The sequence below is a fragment of the Carassius gibelio genome, chromosome A20 (genome assembly GCF_023724105.1).
Source record: "Carassius gibelio isolate Cgi1373 ecotype wild population from Czech Republic chromosome A20, carGib1.2-hapl.c, whole genome shotgun sequence".
Taxonomy (NCBI): domain Eukaryota; kingdom Metazoa; phylum Chordata; class Actinopteri; order Cypriniformes; family Cyprinidae; genus Carassius; species Carassius gibelio.
Window position 1 is genome coordinate 18052098 of NC_068390.1, and position 16038 is coordinate 18068135.

Sequence of the window (16038 nt, forward strand, 5' to 3'; positions counted from 1 at the left end):
TAAATGTGTGAGATCAGTGTATGACCTACAATGTCAAAAAATGGTTTGACATTAAAAGCATTTGGAAGACTAAAGATGTGTGGGGTCACATTTAGGAGCCAGACCTGAGCAACACTGCCTCTGTCAAATGGCCTGGGCCCTGGTATGTGATCGGTGCCCATAACATCCCAGACAGCTGAGAGGTATGGGGATGTCAAGCAGGACCCACGTCCTTTCTCTGCAACTGCTGTTCTCTGATTGGCCCAGCTCTGTCCTTTTAGGGTCATGTTGAGTGACAGGTGCTCCTGGATACACACCAGTGCTTCCCCTCGGTGCTGCTCGCTTGGCTCCAACTCCTTATTTGTCACCTTCTCCCGTTATCTCTTTCACTAAACATAATGAGAAAACAACCTCGCTATGATGAGTATGGTTTTGTAACATGCTAGTTTGATTCTACACATGTACCTCGGGTCAAAATGTGCTTTTCAGAAATTATTCGTTTTCTTTCAACATCTTAGAAGGACCATTTGGCGTTAAAGGTGGCATTGCCTCCTGTTTTGGCATGTGTTTGTTATCTTGCATTGTTTCAGGGTCGGCGAACAGGAGATAATGTTCTATTTGTGATCCTCAAAACTCAAGCCTGACTGAAAAAAGACTGTGATATCAGCGTGATAGTATTTTCTAACCTTTTGTTATCAGATTTCTGGTGTTTCGTATAGACCCTTCAGCTCGCTGAGCCATAGTTGGATTATGTGTGAGCATTTTTGAGCACCATGATGTTTAACCCTCTTTGTTAATGTGCTATTATTAGCCATTTTTCAAGCTAGCTTGATAGATATCTACAGAACACAATCCATTCAGATTCCCTTACACCGTGACCAATTCTAGCATCTTATTATAGCTCTGATGATGCTGTCAACCAAAATGTGATCAATGCTAATGGAATCTGCATCTTTTTGATGACAAAAAAAAACACTGAAAAAGTAAATTTATGACATTCAGGAAAAAAAAACAAAGGAATTAGTGTGTCCCAATTGCGCTATTAATGTACAGTAACAGTTGTAATTCTGCTGTAGCTAAACTTACTGAGTTGTGATCTATTAGCACTGCTGTGTGGGAGGTCCAGTGGTCAAACAAAGCAAGCAACCAACACAGGCACTTTGACAGGGTCCTGTCTCCTTTAAAGGGCATGGAGGGGACACAGGATTTGCCCGTTTCAGACAGCTGCGCTTACTAGTAGACCCTCAATTGGAGAGTAGCAGCTCTGGGCCCAAATGCTTTTTAACATACATTATATTGTGAACAATGATTTTGTGACATGACCATGCTGGGCCATATCAGAGTGATATGCTGGATGAAATGCTGCGCTGATGGCAGCACTGTTGCCTTTAATAAAGGAGAATGTATGAAACACACAATTTAAAGTTAAAATTCACGTTCTTTATCAAATGTGAGTACATAAAAGCTGAGTTAATGTTCTGATAAGGTCCAATGTTCACCATTAACCTTTAACCATGATTTTGCCTAAATAAACACCTAATTTGCTGATTTTTAATAGCTAGTAAGGTACTTGTTAACTTTAAGTATTGGGTAGGGTTAAGGGATCTAAGGGATGGTCATGCAAAATAAAGCATTACAGTTTTTTTCAGTTGCTAACAAGCATTTGTCCAAGCAGTTGTCACATTTTCAAAACTCTAAACACAATTAGCACAGCATCTGTCTATTGTGGCCATACCATTCACACATTTCATGTCGTTTTCACACAATATGGGGTCATTAAATACATTTCCACAATGCTTACATTTTCTGAACAGACAAGCTATACCTCCCAACAAAATTATGGATCGTTTTTGTAGTATTTACAAATGTTAACACACAACATCACACAATAGCAAAAACAATGTTCCAAACCTTAGAGACCTCTGCTTCTGCAATGATATCAGTTCAAAAACAATATATCTTAGCTGATTTTTGTTGTGGAAATTGGTCCAACCACAGCTGATTCCTATCTGGCTTAGACTCAATGGCAGGGGTTATTTTTTTCTATTACATTGACACTTATACAATAAAAGGAGGACTTTGAAGAGTGATGTTTTTGGAAACAGAAACAGAAAAAGACAAACACTGTAATGTATGGACGAGGAAGAGTAAGAGCAAGGGGCCCAGGGAGAAGAGCAGGAGCAGTGAGAGGAGCAGGAGCAGTGAGAGATGCAGTGAGAAGTGAGAGGAGCAGGAGCAGTGAGAGGAGCAGGAGCAGTGAGAGGAGCAGGAGCAGTGAGAGATGCAGTGAGAGGAGCAGGAGAAGGAGCAGTGAGAGGAGCAGGAGCAGTGAGGGGAGCAGTGAGAGGAGCAGGAGCAGTGAGAGAAGCAGGAGCAGTGAGAGATGCAGTGAGAGGAGCAGGAGCAGTGAGAGAAGCAGGAGCAGTGAGAGGAGCAGGAGCAGTGAGAGATGCAGTGAGAGGAGCAGGAGCAGTGAGAGGAGCAGGAGCAGTGAGAGATGCAGTGAGAGGAGCAGGAGCAGTGAGAGAAGCAGGAGCAGTGAGGGGAGCAGGAGCAGTGAGAGAAGCAGGAGCAGTGAGAGATGCAGTGAAAGGAGCAGGAGCAGTGAGAGGAGCAGGAGCAGGAGCAGTGAGAGGAGCAGGAGCAGTGAGAGATGCAGTGAGAGGAGCAGGAGCAGTGAGAGGAGCAGTGAGAGGAGCCGGAGTAGTGAGGGGAGCAGTGAGAAGAGCAGGAGTAGTGAGAGGAGCAGGAGCAGTGAGAGGATCAGGAGCAGGAGCAGTGAGAGGAGCAGGAGCAGTGAGAGGAGCAGGAGCAGTGAGAGGAGCAGTGAGATTGTTTTTATTTTACCCCCCCCCCCCCCCTCCTCCTCCTTTTTTATCTGGGCTTTTTGCTGTTGTTTTTTTTTTGTTCGGAATGCTCTTATGTGTTTCATGGATATTTTGTTCACTGTAGGCAATACTGTCAAACCTTTTCTGTTCTATCATACCGTGTTTCTACTGTACCTCCTGCAGTAAACAGTAAAGGAAAAAAAATAGCTTTTTACTGGAATGCTTTTGAATGTGAACATTACTGTACATTTGGACATACAGTTCCTGACCAAGAAATTTAGTGTAAAACAGTGAACTGCATGTTTTGCATGCAAATACCTGCAAAACTGAGACTGAAAAGTGCAGTTTTTGTAATGTCAACAATAGCCAGTATTTTGAAACCTGGTGTACTTTGATTGACTGCATGTAACTTGTGAGGTGAAAACAAGTGTTATTCTTTGACAGAATAATTTAATTTTGAGTCAGATTTCCAGTGTTTTGGTAAAGTTGGTGTGTGCAGATAAAGATGTGTTCTATTTTGAAATGAGGATTTAGTATATATTTAACAAAATGTGTTTTTGAGAAGAAAATTATCCATTTGGCCAATTGTGTTTTGTAGGTGTTAGTCTGTGTTAAGAGTTTAGAAAAAGTATCTGAAGTATGGTTAAGCGCTTGTTAGCGATTGAAAAAAACTGTAATATGTGCTTTACAGTATAAGTACTAATAAACCACAGTATGCTAGTAATATGCATGCTAGTTAATAGTGAGAATTGTTCCTTAAAAATTGTTACCATAAATAAATAGCGTTGGTAGTAAATGTAAAAACATTTGGCAAAGAAATCTAAATTATAACTTCAATGTAAAGAATTGCAAGAAAAAATTGCAAACAAATGTTTTTTTGCGAGGGAAAGACAAAGAAGACAGCAGTGAAATCTGTTTGTGAGAATCACTCAAGACAGGGATTTCATATAAAACAAATATATCACTTTGGTGTATTTGTTTCTATATACAAGTGTGGCTTATTCTATATGTTGTAACATTGGATTGTTTCAGTGATATGTCTGATAACAAGATCTATGGTGCGTCAATGTGTCAGCTGATGCAGCTGTTGTCAACAAAGGAATCTTTTATAATGGACTGCTGACAGACATGCTAATGAGAAAACCCCATATAAATGAACCTTATATGTATATGTCCCAGAGTCAATCACTGTTCAGATTCACACACTCATATCAGCTCCGAAAGACTCCGATGGATCCTATATACCTTTGTGTCACTGTGCAGTTCATGACATCAGTTTTACAGCAGCACAAATCACCTCAAACAGAAAAGCATGAGGTTGATGTAACACTTATGTACAAAAAATTATATCAACATATGCAAATACAAGCACAAATATGAAAATTGTTCACTCTTTTTGAAGTTTAAGGAATGCATCTGCAACTTTCACGCAGAGAAATAGTTTTGCAACATCCCAAGTACTTGAGAATGACTGATGACCACAAGCTCACACCAAGAGTGCCCCAGAGATAATTACTACTATAAATATACGAAGTTCGTTAGAAGTTTCCATAACAGCAATGTTGGGTATATAGAAAACCCATTTAATCAGTGAATGAAAGCATTAAGTCTCAATTACACTAGAGGTTCACGGTTTCAGATGAAAGTGAAAAATAATATATAAATTTACCATTATTGGACAGTAAATATGAGCTTATATACAGAATTTCAACAGTTTTTGAACTGGAACACCTTGAAAAGCCTTCAGAGAATTTATCTCGACTCTTCACCTTACTTCAAAAGTGATAAACCAAGACGGGGTTCCAGTTTGGGAGGATGCTATAAGACTCTACAGCAGCCAAAAAAAAAAAAAAAAAAAAAAAAAAAAAAAGAACTAAGGCAACAAAAGGCAGCCAGGAAACAAAACTTGCCAAACTTTTTTTACCTAGAGATTTTATTATGCTCCTACTAAGCACTTAATAAAAGTGACACTAAATTAGCACAATACTAAGTGGAAGGTAATAGAACTTGAGCACCAATTAATAAAGTCTACTAATATATATATATACACACACACACACACACACACACCCACATAAAGGCACTATTTGCAGTGGACAGACGCATGTTCCTATAAAATAAGAGACAAATGTATAACTACTCCTGGTCTTCACCATGCCCAAAAGCAAAAGAAGAGCAGCAAGTAGATTGGTTCTTTTTATTATCATTTAAAACAAAAATAAAGCACTTCAGTATCGGCTCTTTAAAAAGGAGCAAAAAAGTATTTATATATATAAAAAAAAAAAAAACATGTAAACAATCTAGAAATTAGTGAGGTAAAAACTCCTGAGTCCAAAGAGTTTAAGTGTCCATTAAGGCACGCTGATTGGGTCCCTAAAAATCAGCATCCAGTCTGAAAGTGTTATCTGTGGATCCAGACATGACTCCCATCCGCTGGTACTCGCCAACTCTCTTCTCAAAGAAGTTGGTCTTGCCCTCCAAGGAAATGTTCTCCATGAAGTCAAAAGGATTTTCCACTTTATAAACCTAGAAAGCAGTAACAGTTAAAAAAAAAAAAAAAAATTATATATATATATATATATATATATATATATATATATATATATATATATATATATATATATATATATATATATATATATATATATATAAAATTTTAAAAGGCACATAAGGCTGCTGATCCAAGATCAATCACAAAGAATATGCGGTCATAAGCAGAGATTTAAAGCTTAATTAAAAAAATAAATTATGCCAAATAAACCTACCTTGTCAAATCCCAGCTCAAGCAGAAGTCTGTCAGCCACAAATTCAATGTATTGCTTCATCAGGTCACAATTCATACCAATAAGCTTTACTGGCAGAGCATCAGTCAGGAATTCCTAAGTAGTTAAAGAAACAAGATTTTTATTCTTGCCAAAACAGTTCATTTAATTGAAGATACAGTACAGCTTGGGCAAAAAAAAAAAAAAAAAAAAAACAATAATAATATTAATAATAATTTATAAACCTGTTGAAACCCTGAAATAGAAGTAGCCAAAGCACACAAACCTGTTCAATTGCAACTGCATTCACAATGATTTTCTTTACAGTTTCTTCTGAAGGTTTGTTGACCAAGTGCTTGAACATGAGGCAGGCAAAGTCACAATGAAGACCCTGTATGTATGAGAATAAACATTAAGACCACATCTTCAGCTTTCACACTACACTTCGTAAAGCATCCATACCCATGTTAGGGAGAGTCAAATTGGTTACCTCATCTCTGCTGATAAGTTCATTGGAGAAGGTGAGTCCAGGCATGAGTCCTCTCTTCTTTAGCCAGAAAATAGAAGCAAAAGACCCAGAAAAGAAGATTCCTTCCACAGCAGCAAAAGCCACCACTCTCTCCCCTGAAAACAAAAAGACTCCAATTAGCTCAAGCCATTTAAAATAACCAACACTGGTATATTAAATACAACATACCATATTGTGCATTTTTGTCACCAATCCAGTTGAGCGCCCAGTCAGCCTTCTTCTTAACACAAGGCATTGTCTCAATGGCATTGAAAAGAAAATCTCTACAAGACAAATAAAAACACATTAGTCAGCTAAATAAAAGTTCAGTTCGATAATTAGAGGAGCAGGTTAATGGAGCTCAGTTAAGGCGATAGTTTCGTGCTGACGCCCTACAACCAGCTGACCACATGTCCACTGATCTTGAGCAGTCACCACTCAGCTCCCATTATCAGCTGAGGTCCGTACCCCTGCGCCACTCATCATTGCCCCAAATACCTCCAACATAATGCCCGATAGCTCACCTCTCTTTGGGATCTTTGATGTAGGTGTCAATCAACAGACTGTACATTTCAGAGTGTATGTTTTCCATGGCAATCTGGAAACCGTAGAAGCAACGGGCTTCAGTCACTTGGACCTCCTGAGTAAATCGCTCCACCTAGAGCGTCACAGAAGACAAGCAGAATTACAAGAGAGTTACCCTTTACAAACATGTGCACAGGTTTGCCTCTGAACTCACCAAGTTCTCATTGACAATGCCATCACTTGCAGCAAAGAAAGCCAAGACATGAGAGATGAAATATCTCTCCTCGTCTTTCAGGGAATCCCAGTGCTGAAGATCTTTGGACAGGTCAACCTTGGAGAAAATAAAATGCAAACCTTTCAAAATACTGCACTCTAAAAGTCAAAGCAAGTGTGACAGCAGCATTTAGGTCGTGTTTGATGCAATATTTAAGAACGATAAGAATGCGACAAACTTGAATTTGATCTACGGCATCAAATACATTGAAGCTTACCTCCTCTGCAGTCCAGAAGGAGGCCTCTGCCTTCTTGTACATCTGCCAGATGTCATGGTACTGAATTGGAAAAATGACAAAGCGATGGGGGTTGTCCTTCAGAAGGGGCTCCTCCTCCACAGCTCCTTTGCTAGCTTTTGTCTGATCCTTAAGTTAAAAAAAAAAAAAAGGTAAAACTTTGGATTTGACAAACTAAAGTTTAAGTAAACATTTAACATCAAGTGTGCATTGGAGGAAAAAGAAAAAAAAGTCATCCTATTACCAATAAGGTAAAAAACTATGCACAAAATGTTTAAATGACTTGCCACTGTCATATGGCTCACATTTAAAAGACCTAAAAAAACCAAAATATCTTATGCTTTTTACTTTAGGTCAACCACGCGGCATTAAGCACTTAAATGTTTGCCATTTTGATCAATATGCCCAAATCTTAACCTTTCATATTACTGAACCTAAAACCCAGAAATAGACACGTAGCTTTGTGTGGGTCCATAAGAGGGCGATTGCGTTTCATTTTTCTCTCAAAGTAATGCAACTACTTCCGGTCTAGTTTACCGGTATAACAAAAGTGCTCCTCCGTTTAACCTAACAAAAAAAAAGCTTAAGAAAACACGGTCATATAAACATTGTTTAACAAACAATTGTCATACAGAATGAGTTGTCGTATTTAAAACAAGCTTTCACGTCAGTTCTGCGTAGTTAACACATTACATCAGCTCGAGATACTGATCCGACTAATCATTACCCAATAAGATCAAAAACAAAACGGCCTCAAAACAAAATAATTGTAAGTGACCATGTGTAATGGCATCCAGTAGGTTTAAATTTGCTTAAGAGTCATTTGTTCTTATTAAAGGTAAGGACAAGTTTAGATTGATCAGTCCAATTTGGCGCGCTCTGAATCCGCCAAAATTAATCTACCACTTCAAAGACATCACTCGAGAAATCACTAACATTAGTCTTAAACTGTATAGATTGCATGCCTTAAAGTTGTAAATCTTGGAAAACGTGCAGGAATGTAAAAGTGAGCGTACCTCTGAATCGACAAAGATTTTGCGCGCCGTTTTGGAGGCCAGGATTCTGGTGGAGCTCAGACTGGGTGGCTGAGGACAAAACAAATTACCCATTTAGGATATACAGCATGATTATGATTAAAAGGTTTAACATTTGGCTTTTTAGTTGAGCAAATGTAAGGTTTCTATCAAAATGTATATTTATCAAGACGCCTAAAATGTAAAGCATCTTACTACACGCTTTACTAGCAGTACCACGTTCTAAATATAACGTTACGTTAACTTAAATAATAATAAATAAATAACTTACCGTGTTTTCTTTGTCCACCAAGGACATGTTAGTCAATTTTGCAGAAACCAAGTTTTCATTCTTGGCTTTCAGTGGAGAGCGAGTTGACGACATTGCAAAGCTTAGGGTTTTAGATAAAACAGAAAATAAGGATAATTAAAAAAACTAAAACAAAGTAAGTTACAAATAAATAAGATTAAAAGTAGAAGATTGAAGATCCACAGTCCAGCTGAAGGAAAGAAAACGAAGTATGAATGCCGGGTGTTCTTTTTATATTCGATTCTTGGCGCTCAATGTCAGCCAATAGAAAAAGGGCAAACTTTACTGCTTTGTTTGGTCCTTTTAATTCTTTCATTAGATGGACCAATCAGAATTCTCCAAGACCTCACGTGAGAGCTGCGCCTAGCGGGAAATTCAAACGCGTTGGGGGATGCGAAGTGTTACAAAACCGAACGTTCAATTACACAAACAGGTTTAAAAAGGCGCCAATATGGAACAAAAGCTATATATTATTATTATTACAAATATTTAATTTACAATATTCTAAAGTGTATAAAGCCCACACAAGAAACCCTTACATATACAGATATTATTTGTAATACAAGCCTAGTAATAATATTTCTGTTTACACTTTACATTAATAAGTTGGCATCATTTTTAATTCCCTTTGAACAGAATAAGATTAATGAAAATTACATGTAGTGCCAATTAAACCACTCCAGTCGAGACCGACTCCTGCGGTTATCAGTCACATAACGTTACAGATGCCACATACCTCAGAACACAATAAATATTAAGACCCTGCTGTATGAGGAAAAACTCATTTTCAAAAATATATGTTTTTCTCCTTTTACAACGTCGCAGCCAGAAATTCAAGCCAAACAAACCCTCCCGAAATGAAGCAATGGTTTGGCGCCAGATTTGCGTAAACAATCATAACAAAAACATAACCCGTACTATCATCCAGAAAAACGGAAATATTAATTTTTAATGGTGAACACAAAACTGCAGGTGATCTTTGAATTTACTACATTCATAAAGGCATCCTATTGGTGTGGCAGAAAATATTATAAGTAATATTTTTATATTCTTCTTCTTTCTCTCGTCCACAAACACAAAGATCATTTTGGGCATCGTTAACTAATATAAAACGCTAACGTAGTAGAGGTGTTTAAAAAGAGAAATTCTAAGCATAACGTATTTTATTGGTGATTAAACTTTACACCACAACAAACTATCAGCTGCTACCTTAAGCCAGTTGCTCACAACAACCCAACCAAAACACAGATCCTACGAGCTTTGAGATTCATTTCAAAATCTACTATGAAAACAATAACCCAAATTGTGTCAAAAACGTATTTTGCAAAAACATTGAAATCCGTTTTTAGTTTCATAACAAAAACATTTTCAGGACGCGGGAGTCAACAAAGAACAATAAAAACGCCCAAGAGGTCACTACCTGGGATAAATACAGCATGATTTTGAAATACTGCCCCTAGTGGCAGGATGACAATAATCACATAAACGCGAATGTTGAGAAGCTGCATACATCTCTTCTTCATAATATTTTATTTTGCTCTCAGATTACATTATTTGATTAGTTATTAATGTAATAGTTTTTTCTATGTTTTTTTTGGCTGAATGATTATACAGAACAAAATATTCCAAACTAAAATAAAGATATTAATTATTTGAGCTACTATGAAACAACCAGATGCGATAGTACGCTCAACCCCTTGGTGGAAATCAGAGTCAATAAAACAAAACTGCATACGTTGCTAAAGAAACCAGCAGGGGACGCACCTAACCTTTAATAAAATATGCCGTTTGCGAGAGATTTAAAATGAATCGTCTACATTTGCGAAAAGTTGTTAAAAGGTTATCATCCTCATATATGACAAACAACTACTGGTCAAATGCGAAAATGGCATAAAACTGGTTTTCCACAAGATAAAAAAGACAGTTCACGTGGCTGCCATCGAGTTTACCCATTTTTCTTACATCTAACGGTTTAGATAATCATCATTCAAATAGAAAAACTGTATTTTACATCAACTTTCAGTGCAGAAATAATGTATTTTGTTTTTCTTTGTGTTTCTTTTTTCTTTGGGAAATATCGGTCGGTAAGGCAAATGGGCGGAGACCAAGGCTTGTCAGTCAAGCTGCTTGCCATATTTATAACTCGTCGTCCTCTGTGATTGGTCGCGCCCCCAACCGTTCCACAATGGAGCAATGTGATTGGACGAGGTTTGTTACTGGGTGCTGTGGGGTGACAGGGTTGAGAATTGATGTTGAGCTGGTGTTGTGTAACTGTGTCGTCACACCACTTCATGGCTATGTAATGATTCTTTTGTTTTCCTTTTCGACGTTTTACACGTTGTATAACGCTTTTCAGCCTGTTATGTTTTTTGTTGTGTAATTTCTGAGTTAAATGCGTTTCTTAAGTGTTATTTTTATTTTAAGTCCAGCCAGTATGTAATGGCTTTAAATACTTAATAAAAAATAAAAGACTGAGGTCTCAAACTAAAAAAAAAAAAAAAAAAAAAAAAAAAAAAAACATTGAGGTAACAATAAAACAAAATCTATATTCTTACTACAAAGGTTTATTATTAAATAATATGGAATACTGCAGGTAGTATCGCATACAGAAATACTGTCCAATTAACAGAAGTAAAATCAATAACATTTATTCATACACCAACACTAAATGCAAATTTGAATACACATTACATTCATATAGATAGTGATATTCATATACAACTATACAACAGTAAATAGGAAGTAACAGATGAACTGATGTAAAGACTTTGGCAAAGGGAGTAAATATACATAGGGAGACATAACTTATATAAAAGTAAACAAGAATTCCTTATAAACAACCATGATTAAAATAAAAATCCAGTGCAATGTCATTTTGTTTTATATACATGGATGTGTAGCAGCCTTGGTTTTCTTGTATTTCCCCTGTTAAATGGTCAGTTGGATATTGTCCTGAGGTGAGTGGTCCAAGTATCGACCTAGTTTGATGCAGGTAGAAGCACACTAAGTGGTATGGAAGATGGTGCTTGGGAAGTGGCCATTTTGTTAATGTCTAGAACTTCGTTAGGCCAAGCTGTGGACCTCTTGGTTGTCATATGACGTCTTGCATGCTTGGTCAGGTGGTCGCTTCGCATGAACCGGCGCTCACAAACAGGACAGACAAATTTCTTTTCACCCGTGTGTGTCCGACGATGCCTGGAGAGTTCATCTGAACGGGCAAATTTTTTGTCACACCCTTCCCAATGGCAACTGAAAGGCTTCTCACCTGAGATACAGAGGAAGATGATCAAGAAACATGTTTTATGGATGCAACCTACTAGAACAAAAACATATTGTCTGCCAGATAGATACAAACCTGTATGGGTTCTCAAATGAGCCTTCAAGTGGGAACTTTTGAAGTAAGTCTTCTTGCATCCTTGGAAGTTGCAGACATAGTTCCGCCTGCGCGAGAAGTCCGATTGTGTCACTCCACTGCTCTGACCTGAGGGCACATAGACTGGAGCGGGTGCCAAGGGCAGGAGCTTTGTGTTTCCAAGTGTAACAATGCTCTGTTGGCAGGTGGAGGATTGGGATACCTGAGACTGCGGAACGACAAACATCACAGTGCCCTGAGCCACAGGTGAGCCCACCAGAAGAGGTTGAGAATGTGGAAGAATGGGCTTCGATCCCAAGGCCTGCATCTGAACTGGAGTCTGAACAAATGCGGAGATGATTCCAGTCTGCCCGTTAACAGGAAACACCTGACAGAGCACTGGTGGGCTGGATATGGGCGTCTGGGGAATGGCTGGCTGTGATGTTGGGATAGCAGTGCCCGTGGAGTGAGGAGAAGGGGAAGTTCTTTCCATTTCTTCAGTGTCACATGGGCTACTGCAACTTTGCAGTTCTGCTGTGAGGTTGGCAATTGGCTCTGTGTGCCGTAGAGGGATTTCTGAGGACCATGGCTTCTCCTGCCCTGTGGTCAGAGATGGAATGTTGTGGTCCACTGATCTGTCAGCAGTGTGCCGTATGACGCTGGTGGCTCTGCGGAGTGAGGGCTGTTCTGCTGGTAGAGATGGGTTGAGCAGGACTGTGGTGCTGGGATGCAAGTTGACGTGACATGCAGCCCTGTTGGTCAAGGCTGAGCATAGTCTGGGATGTGGTTTGAGACCTGAGCAGGCCACTGAGGTACTCAGAACCGTTGTGCCTGAAGTTTCCGCAAAGCTTGGGCTATGGGGAGGTGTCATGCACTGTTGGAGAGAAGATATTTGCATTGAGCATTGAGAATCGTCTTTAAGGCTGGAGAATACTACACAACTAGTAACCAGATTTTTGGCCCAATTTTAAGTCCGGACGAATTGATGCTATTCAGCAAAGGCCAATCAGATTTGACCAATTTCACAGCATATCAAATAATGTGTGATGGGCACAAACTAAGACTAAAAGTCCATCCAGTTAAAGAATATCAAACATATTTTTGAGCCAATTTTAAAACAAACATTGTTTTCATTTGTAATGCATCTCCTAGTTTCTGTGTAAGGTCTGTTGTGTTTGTAATGACTTGATAGTCTGGTAGTATATGATGTCCAGTTTTTATCTGCTACATTTTCAAAGTTGCCAGGTGTATGGTGCCTAATGTTTTAAAATTGATCTTAAAAGTCATGTATTGTATTCCTGCATTTAACAACACTACACTTTCTCTTTCAAAATTATTTAGGCCAAAACAGCTTTCTCTTCTGCAGCATCCCCAAACCTTTTTTAGAAATATTATTTATAATGCTCACTAAGAACTAGAACACAGACCATTTATTTATTTAATTTTTTAAAGAGTCACTCACCAGTGATGAGAGGGAGACTAGGTCTTTAGGGGACTCATTGATTTCTAATTGCAATGGGAGAGAATCACAGGAGTCTGAGGTGGGCGTCAGTGGGCGAGGCTTGGGCGTCCTCTGGATCCAGGAGCTCATGCACACCAAAGCCTCTGCAGCCTCCAGGTCGTTGTATTCCAGAGTGGAGGAGCAAGACTTCTCACTGTCATGCCTGTTTCTCTCCATCATCACTTCACAGATGTCCACAAGACTGGACTACAGATTGGAAAAAAAGTACATTAATCATTTTAATGCCAGATTGGGCAGGTTACTGAACTGCAATAACACTGTTGAATTGACAATACCATTATAATGAAATGTGCTCAATGTGATTGCATGATACACAATAAAAGTGGCGATGTTTGTCATGCATCTGCTGTAAATAGCTTTTGCCATTCATAAGCAAAAAAAAAATGGTCCCCAGAGCTCATCGACTACACCCACCCTGAGCCTGCACAGCGTTAACTGTGAGCTGCTGGGAACCTCCCATTGCCAAATATAGATTTAAGAGTGACGTGCACCCAACCAAAGCGCCATGTGAGTATGCTATACGAAAAAGTATCATCTAAGTGTGGTAAACCATATCAAGACATATTGCATTAAGGTTACTCTTACTCTTGTCGGCACAAAGGAGCCCTTGTGATACACAAAGCGTGATAGAAACAATGCACAACGTTGTTATAATAACACAAACAAACAATGCATTCTAAAATAACTGACAATTGAATACAAAAATGAAATAGGAGAAAAATGTTCAAACTCGACTATGTTCAGGGTTCAAATAAGGTCGCTAGAGAATAAAAAATATATGACAACAGTTTGAACGTAAAGTAGCACTGCAGCTTAATGCAGGAGGGAAATGCACAACAATGATTGCGGCAAACTGTTCGCCATGCCTTAATTTAATTAAAGCAATGGAACACAAATAATGTTGCTCGTTGCAAGTGTCAAGAAGATCAGATATGTTGTGTGTAAACAGAAATTATAAGCTTTGCTCTGTTCTAAGTCAATTGTTCTACGTCAATGAGCGTTAAATTATTTTACATGGGTCGCAACTTAAAGCAAAAGCGGATGTCATTAGTCGGTCAATGCGCAAAAACTTAAAAGTAGCAATAAAACCACATCAGCAATATAATCAACTCACCCGGCCAGAGTCAGAAGTAAAATTCAGCATGTGTGTACGTCTATGAAAACCAACGGGAAGACAGCTGTGATACGAAGACTCTGCACATAAGTCTAACCACTTTTTACAGCAAGGTTCAACCTCAGCTGAATGAATCAGAAGCGCAAAAAAAAACAACAGAAAGAAAAAAAAAACAGAAACAAAATTCAGAGCACTCTGGCGGGTGGTAACATGTTACCAATCAAAAACAAAGGTGTAGCAGGAATGGACCAATGGAAAAACAGGCAGCGCGTGATCAGTACGTGATCGCACGTTGATTGGCTGAAACGGGGTGCGTGGCTGTTGGGGGGCGTTCCAGAGGAGTCAGCGGTGTCAGAGTAAACCCGGTGAACTCGGTGCTCGAGAACTGGGGGAAAGGTCGGCGCGGGGAACGAGCGGAATCGTGAGATACTCGCACGCGTCTGGATAGCTGCGCCAGTGGAGTTTGGCATGCGCAGACGAGCCACTGAATGAACAGACGAGTCCACAATGAAGTATCGCGAGCCAACAATTTTAAACAAAGAAGCGAAACCGTATAGTATATATTTTACATAAAATATGAAATATTTTTTTATGGATATACTCTATTTCTTCAAAGTGTTGTCATTAATCTTCACAAAGGGGAAACGGGGACACGGTGAGATGCTGCTTATGAAAGAAACAGCCTACAATGGAAATAATAAATAATAGCCGTACTAAAAATGAAACAACAATAATAGTACCAATAGTAATAATAATATCGAAATAATACATATAAATATTTTCATATACAAATATCTAGCCTTTTTAACAAAAATAAACACTTTAAGAAAAATTATAAAAACCGTTACTTTTTTAGAAGATGCATGTTTTTTTCCCCTGTAACTTTGTCTTCTCACAAAGACACAAGCATGGTCCGGAAATCATTACATCTCCGCATCACGTGCTTACACATAGCTACCTGGTTTTAGTGAACTAAACTGAACTCAGGAACCTCTGATTTCTGTGAAAGGATCCAGGGCGGAGCCTACGACTGCTGCATCTCTTTGTTGTAGCTACAATAACCTTTATGTATTTCTCTTTGTGTTTTTTCTGTCGTGATAATTAGCTGTTCCTACACCAAAAATATTAGTATGAACAAGTGTAAGTGTGTGCAAATCATATACATCCTAAATGTGTGTCCATGCAGGCAGCATTGCTGTGATTTTGCAGGTCTGTGTGAGCAGAGCTGAGCAGACAAAAGGCTTCATCAGTTTCTCCCTCCTCTTCACAGATTCAGATATCAAGTGAAAAAGACAGAGGAGATTGTATTTCTCTGTCTGTGATGTGTCGTACAGCTGAGGGAAGCATTTGGTGTCCTTGGAAAAATCTCAAGAATCATTCATATTTTTAGAATGGAAATTAAAGAAATAAAGTAAATGAATTGTTGACATTCTAAAATGTATAAAATATAAATGGGCAACACTTTGCTAGTTTTTTTTTTTCCACAAAGATGACCCAATAATATAAAATGAGTCCTAAACACATAATTGACACGTGAACAAATATTATAATGTCCTATTAAACAGCTATATTTTATTCTATATAAATATACAGGAGGTTCAGCAACTTTGACAAAG

At 38.5% G+C, this 16038-nt stretch overlaps 2 protein-coding genes and 1 non-coding gene across 3 annotated transcripts; all 3 read right to left on the bottom strand.

The window, feature by feature from the left end:
- Positions 1-4938: 4938 nt before the first annotated feature.
- On the bottom strand, positions 4939-8706 carry LOC127938948 (ribonucleoside-diphosphate reductase subunit M2). Its single transcript, XM_052535878.1, has 10 exons — positions 8417-8706; positions 8128-8196; positions 7094-7240; positions 6817-6933; positions 6602-6735; positions 6267-6361; positions 6060-6193; positions 5856-5960; positions 5573-5686; positions 4939-5333 (listed from the first exon to the last, which is right to left on the bottom strand). The coding sequence occupies exons 1-10, from the start codon at positions 8507-8509 to the stop codon at positions 5181-5183; spliced, it is 1161 nt and encodes a 386-aa protein (XP_052391838.1). The 5' UTR covers positions 8510-8706; the 3' UTR covers positions 4939-5180.
- On the bottom strand, positions 6434-6569 carry LOC127939094 (small nucleolar RNA SNORD94). Its single transcript, XR_008148893.1, has one exon. It is a non-coding gene; the product is annotated as a small nucleolar RNA SNORD94 (small nucleolar RNA).
- Positions 8707-10980: 2274 nt separating the features above from the next.
- On the bottom strand, positions 10981-14614 carry LOC127939049 (Krueppel-like factor 11). The gene is made up of 4 exons (XM_052536040.1): positions 14423-14614; positions 13249-13494; positions 11790-12660; positions 10981-11699 (listed from the first exon to the last, which is right to left on the bottom strand). The coding sequence occupies exons 1-4, from the start codon at positions 14450-14452 to the stop codon at positions 11413-11415; spliced, it is 1434 nt and encodes a 477-aa protein (XP_052392000.1). The 5' UTR covers positions 14453-14614; the 3' UTR covers positions 10981-11412.
- Positions 14615-16038: the final 1424 nt, after the last annotated feature.

Bases quoted from the DNA above. Each gene is read 5' to 3' on its own strand.
- LOC127938948 (XM_052535878.1), bottom strand. From the start codon at position 8,509: ATGTCGTCAACTCGCTCTCCACTGAAAGCCAAGAATGAAAACTTGGTT. The intron at 5,961-6,059 runs GTAACCAATTTG...TCATACATACAG, and splicing joins AACTTATCAGCAGAGATGAG to GGTCTTCATTGTGACTTTGC. The intron at 5,334-5,572 runs GTAGGTTTATTT...ACTGCTTTCTAG, and splicing joins TTGAGCTGGGATTTGACAAG to GTTTATAAAGTGGAAAATCC.
- LOC127939049 (XM_052536040.1), bottom strand. From the start codon at position 14,452: ATGCTGAATTTTACTTCTGACTCTGGCCGG. The intron at 13,495-14,422 runs GTGAGTTGATTA...TCCAATCTGTAG, and splicing joins TTACTTCTGACTCTGGCCGG to TCCAGTCTTGTGGACATCTG. The intron at 11,700-11,789 runs GTTTGTATCTAT...TCTGTATCTCAG, and splicing joins TCATTTGAGAACCCATACAG to GTGAGAAGCCTTTCAGTTGC.